The sequence below is a fragment of the Lutjanus erythropterus genome, chromosome 16 (assembly GCF_056507025.1).
Source record: "Lutjanus erythropterus isolate fLutEry1 chromosome 16, fLutEry1.hap2, whole genome shotgun sequence".
Lineage (NCBI taxonomy): Eukaryota > Metazoa > Chordata > Actinopteri > Lutjaniformes > Lutjanidae > Lutjanus > Lutjanus erythropterus.
In genome coordinates, this window is record NC_139332.1 from 3,492,064 (window position 1) to 3,501,124 (window position 9,061).

At 37.7% G+C, this 9,061-nt stretch overlaps 1 protein-coding gene across 1 annotated transcript in view; it reads left to right on the forward strand.

Annotated features, from left to right (window-relative positions):
* thsd7aa (thrombospondin, type I, domain containing 7Aa) overlaps positions 1-5,307 on the forward strand; it is a 227,290-nt gene extending 221,983 nt beyond the window's left edge. Inside the window, exon 28 of the mRNA XM_084738887.1 lies at positions 1,477-5,307. Coding sequence (XP_084595013.1) covers positions 1,477-1,564 — 88 coding nt within the window. The 3' untranslated portion in view covers positions 1,565-5,307. The remainder of the gene's footprint in view (positions 1-1,476) is intronic.
* Positions 5,308-9,061: the final 3,754 nt, after the last annotated feature.

Here is a 9,061-nt window from a genome sequence, read left to right on the forward strand (position 1 = left end):
TTAGCACTGTCTCTTACCAACATTTACATCCTGGGTTACTTATGCTTCAAATTATGATGCTGTACGTGGCCCTTAAGCATCATTTTTTCAAGTGCAGGGCCCTGCTTTCAAGTTGGCAATAATAAATATGCACCATCCTGCTTTTCAAAATGAAAGCACTAAAACTACTTGGTTAGGTTTAGGCAACAAGACTTGGCTTGATTAAATAGGCATCTTAGGTACATAGGTTCTTGCAAGTGAAGCAATGTACATACGGTTACTTGCATACATAACATAACTTCCATAATTACTGTATGTTCACTACATAAATTTAATCAATGTTGACTATTGGTTTTACACAGGACACAAACCCCCATCTCCTGGGTGAAAATCCTGTGTTTGTTTGAATGAATAAACACTGAACTTCCTATGAATTCTTTACGATAAAAGTTGTCTGTGATAACGTTATTCAAAAACTTTTATTACGAAGCGGTAAAACCACGAAATGCTGGGTTTTCAACATCAGTAATTTGACACAATCCCTGTATGGAGTACAGCAAACATGACAGAAAAATAGCAGTAGATATCTGAATGTAAAAATAGCAACACAGGACAGATACTAAACTTCAAACCACAGAGATCAGTTAGAAACTGCAAAAGGACTGACAGTTCACTTGCGCAATGAAATTTGAGGGTCGAGAAAGGGGGACATCCTGTGTTGGCCACAGTGGATGAGACATCATTGCAACATGCTTGGCACTTAGACCCCACTCCAGAGAAGGTCCATCTTGAGCCTGACTCAGTGCAACTTTGCAGATAAAAGCGATAATGGAAATGCAAATCAATACAGCATAGTTTGACTCAGTATGGCCAAAAAGTGCCAGTGGAAAATTCCCTCTAGTTTGAAGCATAGGGCCACTGACCAAGCTGCTGTTTTTGACACGCTGGGAGTTAGAATCGGCTGCTGCAGCCCAAAGACAGTAACAAGACAAGATTGCCAAGGTTGGAGTTGGTGGATGGGTCAACAAATCAAATTACTTTCACATGGGACTCTAATATTCATTTTCCCTTTCCTTTATCAATAACAACAAGTGCACTCTAACCCTATCCAAGTAGTTTATGTACCTGAACCTGAACAAACTGTAGTTAGTCATTTTGGTGAGTTTGGATGTCAGATCTGACTGTCATATCTCAGTGATATGACAGTCACTGTCATAAAAGTCACTGGCTGCCTGGAAGGTAAAATAACACTGGATATTCAAATAAATCAGTTACTGGAAATGTATGAATGAAATGTAAATTATATGCGATTTGGGGTAAATGAAAAGATAGTGGCATGGTCCATAATCACAAGGCAACTCAAGAACATGGATACATCGTGACTGAGCTTCAACAGCACTGTACCTCTCAAACTGAAGTTGTTGGGAAAGTTTAAAGCCAGACTATGTTGTGATCAGATTATCTAAACTTTCTTTCCCTTGTTTGTTTGTTCTGCAGCAAAAAGCCAAAGAGGCCGCAACGACGGCAGATGAACAACAGACTGAAGCCGCTGACCCTGGCCTACGACGGAGACGCCGACATGTAGAAGTCTTCCTGGTGACCACACTGACCTACAGACATTCGTCCTGTACTGCAGGACACACAGGGTTTCCACGGAAACCCCTTGATGTCAGGGCTGCCGCTGGGCATTGTTCAACCTTCAGGTGGACACCCTGGGAAGATGATTCTGACAGAAAGAGAAACCTCAAAGATCAAGACCGTGAATCCATGTCATTAGCAGCCTTGATGTTCCTGTTCTCTTTTTTTTTTTTTTTTTTTTGATTTTCATTTTGACGTTTTGTTTCACAAGAGCCTTCATGAATTCTTTATCTTCTTCTGGAAGTCTGCCTTTGCTTCTCTGCCATCTACTACTGCCGGTAACATCCAATCCACAGTCCTTGAAGAGGGTCACCCCAAAACAGATTTTGCTCTAAAAGCACAAATCTTCATTGGTGTTTTTTGTTCATTTTGTCACTGCTGAATGGGCTCGTCTCTTTTAGAACTTTCAAATTCTTCTGTGTCATTGTGGCCTAAGTCCATTTCACGTGAAAAGATACAACCAGAGAACAAAAGTGTCATTCCCAGAGCCACCATCACTTCTGCCTGCCTCTCCCTTCTATTTTTCAGGCATAATTTTGCACTATATTAGTGCAGCATGATATGTACTTATGTCTAGCTTTGCCATAGGAAACTGCCTCTCTCAATACAAGATGGTGTACAGTCTTGTGCTAGAAATGTAAAAAAGTAGACTTTTTTTGCAAACGGAACTCACCAATGTTTGTTAATACTTTTCTTCTATTACCTCTTCTGTGTGATATGATGGGACGCAATGTAAATAGGATTTTTTCTGTCTTCTCAACTTTACCTTTCTAGTATGTACAGCTACATGTCCCAAACTTTGCCTGAGTTCATTTACGATTTTTCGACTGTGGCTTAAGATCATGATCTTTTACTTTTGTAAATTATTGATACGCATTACTATCATCCACTCAGACTGCAGGAGGTACTTCCATTATGAAACCCTTTAGCTGTGATATGAGAAGAACATTAGCTTAAACAAAGAGAGAAGATGGAGGATCATTTAATATTGAATCTTGGCTTCAAGTATTCAGATGTATAAAGGCCTGAGGCATTTGAGTTTGCAGATTAATCTTGGAGGTCAGTTCAATTAGGGAGTTTAAAGTCTTGGAAAGACATTAGACAATGAAAAACTTCAGTTATCAGAGATTAGAGAATACCGACTTCATGGATCCTGACTTATATTTCAAAATTCTTTCATTCTTAATCAAAAGACTTCTGTACTCCTTCATTTCTTAAAAGTGCTTCAAATGATTTCATATGATGGATCTCCAGACCACATCTAAAGGCAAAAGTCTCACTCAAAGCAAGGGTGAAAAGCCTGTCGTCATTCCTTCCTCCTTGCTGAATCCCACTGCTTCCTTGATCTCTCTAAGAACTCTTGGTCTTTTGTGGGTCTTTGCATCATCGACCCAGCTTGTCATGGTGTTGAACTTGGTTGTACACAAGAAAAATGACAGAGAAAGTTATGTGAACAATGCAAAAGAAACATGAAAGAGAAGTTCAAACATCCACAGACCTTGCCAATGGCTGGATAAAGTCAGGGAGCTTAACGGATTGTCAGTTTCAGAAAGTTACAGAAAAAGTGGGACGTGGCCTTCCCAATTCCAACATTGTAACAGGTGTTTCAGACACTGTTAGGCAATCTGACAAGCAACTAAGGTTGTCAGATTGTGGAACACCTTTGTAAATCCATTCCATTGGACTGGGGAGACGTCTGACCATTTCTGTCACTTTTTGAAACCAACACTTTGAGTTCTTTTGAAACCACCAGTCCCACAACTCCTTTTCCACCAATGTGGAACCACTTCCAGTCCAGACGGCACACCTAATTTCAACCAAAGATTAATTGATTCGGTTGGTGGTTGTCTACCAGTTTGTTCCAGACTGGCACCAAAAGATATGACTTTTTCCTAGATTTGACCTGCAAACTGAAGTGGGCATGACATAATCTACAGGTCATTCTACACTGTGCAGCGCCTTCCACTGATGACATATCCTTGATTGCAGTCGTTGTGCTCAAAACTAGTGGCTGGCTCGCTAGCTAGGACCAAGGTTCCAAAAATGACTGGAACCAGTCCGAGAACCAGAGGTAATTTGGTGGATTAGGGCAAGTGGTCTGACAGGAGCCAGAGTTTGAACTTCTCTCTACTATCTTTCTCTTTTTCATTCTTAACAAAACTATATCTGTCACCATTCAAATATATAACAGAGTGCAACACTATGAATGACTTCCCATCTGAAAGTGTGTGCTGGTTAGCCCTATGTTTCACGTCTTTCTCCTTTCTGTGATGTTTGGCTTTTCACTCGCCTTTGAGTGTTGCCCTTTTGGAACAGCTATACACTACTTTTAGACGAGTTATTTCCTAGCATAACCTGGCCCTAAGAGTTTATGTGGACTAGATGAAATCCAGTGACTCCTCCAAATTCAGTACATACCGTAAATGTAGCTTTCTTATTCCTAAAACAAATGAGACAACTGATGGACACATTGTTCATCACACGGTGTTCGGGTAAAATATCTTACACTGACCTGGTGCTTTGGTTATCAGTCGTCCATCATGTCTTGATTGAAGTGTCATGCATGATCTTAATATTTATACTTTGTTGGCCATTTGAAGGCACTTTTACAAGGAGTGCACAAATGAACCAATCAGTTTTTTGTCTCTAGGACATCCCTTCACCCTCCCCCTTCACAAAATGTTCAGCCTGGACCTTAGGCTTTCCAAAGGATCATTCAAAATATCAGGCACCAGACTTGAGGTCCAACTAGATTTCTGACTTTAATTAAGTTTCTTATGACTCCTTGCTTTATAAATTACAAGCAATGGCTGTATTAAAAAGTATATTTTACTAAACAGATCCCTTTAGTGATCCTCTATAAGCCATCAGGTTGTTAATCTCATATTTATGGCTCTATCAACCTCAGATCCAGTCTAATGTTATATGCTGTCGTAGGCCACTTCAGGAAACAAACAGCTCTCTGTAGACGTTCCAGATGGAGGTTCCTCCCTGTTCACAGCTACAGAAATACAGTAAAAACCTGCAGGATTACATTCTGTCTTACAGGTTTTATTCACCCATTCAGGTGTTTAATGACACTGAACTCAGTGAACCCTTTTGCCGTGTATCTCTGAGTCCTTACCTATGAAGAGTTCTTGTGGTCTCCCTGTCTTGAAGAGCTTTCAGCCCTGAAACAACTGTCACTCTGGGCGATGGTGTAAAGTCCTTTCACAAGCATTTCTACTGATATAAATTCAGTTGTATGGGATTGTTATTAAATTCTGCCCAATATAAGCTAAAAGTCCAATCACCCATCGTGAACAGTATATTATTTATCAATATGAGACATCATATCATTGCCAGAGAATGGCAGTTTAATATTCTGTGGAGTTTGTTGCTAGTAAGTTAACGGAATGTTTATTTTATATTTCTTGGAATATGAGTTGTAAATAAAGTGCTGAATTTTTCTTTTTTTTAATTTGTTGTTCATGTACCATAATGTGTTTCCTTTTTTTACTGCACAAGATGTTGCGCAAAAAGACAAAAAAGAAGTAAAAAAAAAAAAAAAACTGGCGGCGTGAATGGGGTGTGCTAAAGGCGATATTGATAACATGAAAAACAAAGTCGCTGATGAATTCTGTCCTTTTCCTACTGTTTGTTTATATGTATTTGACTAATTGCTGATAATAAACAAGGGAAATATTTGAATGTGTTGTTGTATTTTTCGTAAGCTTTCCCAGTTTGAAATAAGAATCAGAATTAGTTTTTACAGAAAAATATGTTTTCACACAGGCTACAAGGAATCTCCTTTAGTATATTGGTGCCTAACAATTCAGATAATACAAAAAAATAGATATAAATTATAAAAATGACAAGAATAATCCAGAAAATACAAATTTTCAAATTACATGAAAAATATATAATATTTTCTAAAAATAATGCTAACCCATTAGCATTACACAATATAATTATGTACAATATGAATCAGAGCTATGTAGGTATATTGTTACATTGTTTTTGCAAAATATACAAATTTTTGTGCAAAATACAATTTCCTGTTATCTATCACACAGATAAATCAATCAGACATTATTGATATGGCACCCAAAATGGAAAATCAATAAGGAAGTAAGTAAATAAATAGGTTCATAATATTAAGTGGATGAAGTAAAAAGAATTTGGCAGCAGGGAAAACAGATTAAAATGTATCAATAAGTACATAATAAATAAATAGATAAAGACGGAAGGTGTAGTATTCCACTTTTTAAAGTAAGTAATCAGCTTTGTTTCATTACAACGATGTATTTATTTACAATTAAGAAGAGAATAAACAACCAAATGAATAATATTCTATTCATGCAGTGGTTATTACTATCACCTCACACAAAGGTTGTGAGAAAACCACAGAAAACTTGTTTTTGAGATACAGAATAGAAAATATTAGTTTTATATCTGTGCCATCAACTGACAATAATAGGGCTAATCTTAAGGCTCTGTCTGAAAGAGGGTCCATATATTCTTCACCTGATCAGCATTTCTCTTTGTGATTGTTCCAGTTTTGATCCACAATCATTGTCACAGTTCACAGCTCATAACTAACTAGCTTATATCCACCTCACATCCCTGGTGTGCAATTACCTTGTATATATTATATTGTTTGTTTATATTGTTGTATATTTACATTTTCTACTGTCAAATCATTTTCTGTGCAATATACAGTATATTTTTCAAACTGTATATCATCACTTTGAATTTGTTGCTGCTTGTATTCAGTGAAATCCAGTCTGTTTTTCTGTGCAATCTGTCTTTACAAGGCAACACTATTTACATTATTTTTCTCTTAATTCAGTGTTGCTGAGGAGGCACACTATATTTAATCCTCCATACTTTTTCAGTATATATAATCTGCCACATAAAATATAATACTTACACACCTTCTCATACACACACACACACACACACACAAAAGCTGTTCTTTCTATGTGTAAAGGAACTTTTACTGACATACTCTCTCACCCATATACATACAAACACACATGATAGCACATGCACATACAGACACACACTCATCCACACATGTACAAATGTGCATGATAATGCACGCACATACACAAACATACACACACGTGTGTGACAGCGTGTGCATGTGCACACACACAGACATATGCAACCTCAATGACACATCCACTACTATTATTACTTCTGGCAGTATGGTGAGGATACTAGTCAGCAGCGAGCATCAGGCACACTTAAAATTTTGTGTGAAATTTTCTAGTTATAATGCTGCAAATGTGTACTACAACTTGTATGCAATTATCTAGCACAGTTATCCATATGTCTGTATAAGTGAAAAGTGTATATAATGTATATAGTCTCGAGTATATAGTTCTGACAAATTTAGTACTTTGCCATTTTTAATTCCTTTATGTATATACATTTTTTCTATTTTACCTTTATTTTATTTTAAGTATTCTATTGTCACTCACCCCTTTACCTATACTTTTTTTGAGCTGCTGAAATGTTAATTTCTCTGGTATGGGATCAATGAAGTTTATCTCACCTTATCTTACTAATTGTGATGGCCAACGCCACACAAAGTCTCAGCCAGAAATAGTAATATTGTTCACACACTCACCTCCTACTTTGTTAAGTTCACTGGTTCATTTTATTTGCAGTCAACTTAGTCTGTTTAAATGGAGTGCACACATTTTCATGCTGTGGGGTTCGAACAAGCAACATTCTGTTATATTAATAATTTCTGTTTGTTTCTTTGTCTTGAGTTACCTTTCATGATGCTGGTTCTCTTTCTGGAGCAGCGAAAGGTGTGGCCAAGAGTAAAGGCTCATCAGGCCATACCATCTGCTGCCATGTCAGAGGGGGGATTTGGGTTTAGTTGGGGTTTGGTTTTTTCCAAGCCTGTAGTTATGTCCCCTCAGGTCTCAGTTTGTTCAGTTAACACCTTGTTTTGTTGCTGTTATTTTGAGTATGGTTCTATTTTGTTGACTTCTTTTATAGATCTAGTTATTAAGTTCTTGGTTTGTATTGGTTTATATCTTGGTAAAGTATTTTTTCCAACAAATTCCTGTTCTCCTCATTACCTCACTGCTTGGCCCCTGACACTAATCATGGATAACATGTGTGCACCATTATGTAAACTTATTTTAAGTTGTGTTTCAGTGATTACATATTTTATGTATTTCCATTTGAGATTTTGAAGTATTTTGTCAGTATTAGTATTAGTATTTGTTAGTGGACATTCCTCCACACCACTTGAGCTCATGTACCACCTGTGGTATTTGTACCACAGTTTGAGAATCTAGGCCTATGGTCTGCAACCTTTACTATCAAAAGAGCCACTTTTGGCTGAAAAAGGGGGGAGAAATCTGTCTGGAGCTGCAACTATTGGGATTCTCTATTTCCCTCAGAGACTCTTCTTCTTTTGGATTTGGCATTCACAGCTAGAAAAGGCATGGAGCCACAGATGTAGGCTACATTCACATTCTAGTTGACGAGGCTTCACATTTTTACAATTTGAGAATGTAAGAATCACCTGCAACAATAAGTGAAAATTAAAATGTCAATAATAGTTCTTAAAATAATAGGAACTGTTATTTATTTCCATTTAATTTTTCGTCAAAGCCACACGGAGTCACTGGAGAGAGGCAGAGGAGCCACATGTGGAGCTGCAGGCTGCAGACCCCTGATCTAAGCCTTAAATGATGAATGTAAGACAGCTGTTTTAATTGGCTTTTAAATTAATCAAATCGCTTGATAATTTCACTTTTTGATTTCACTTCCCTTTCTTTTTAAATTCACTTGCATTTTCATCACTTCCATTTTTGTCACTGAAGTTGCTTTCACCCCTCATAATTCTAGCATTTTGTTTGTTCAAGTTTCAGCATGGAGCACTAGAGCTAAGGTGACCAATCTCACTGTGATATTTTATAACTAATTTATCTGTACTGCTTTAGAATGAATCTTGAATTCACACTGACAAAGGTGAAATCCTGAATGTTTTCAGCAGGAAACTGAAGTACATCCACCAAACCACCAGATGTCAGTAGAAGACAGCTAAAGGAGAGCACAGCGCTCAGCTGGATGCAGGCAGGATTCTGCTCTGGTGATGCTGTCATGCCTCTTCACATGCAAAAACCCTTAAAAAACAACATTTGGGTAATTTTGACTCTTTTTTATCAGTGTTCTGAGAGGGCTGATGGCCTTCATAGAGGTGGGACAATATTCTCATTATCTGCGCTTTGTTCATGAAGTGGGCTCAAAACTTCCAGCTCTCTGGGAGACAAAAGAGGAGTTCTTAGCTGGAATGAGAAGGGTCAGTGCAAATTAACCTCTGTCATGAGGAGTGGATACAGAAATGTGGCTGAAAACAACACAGACAAAATACTGAGGTCAAGCCGTCTGTGCTGGCTCAGACAGATATTTGCCTCATTCTGCATTTTTTGGC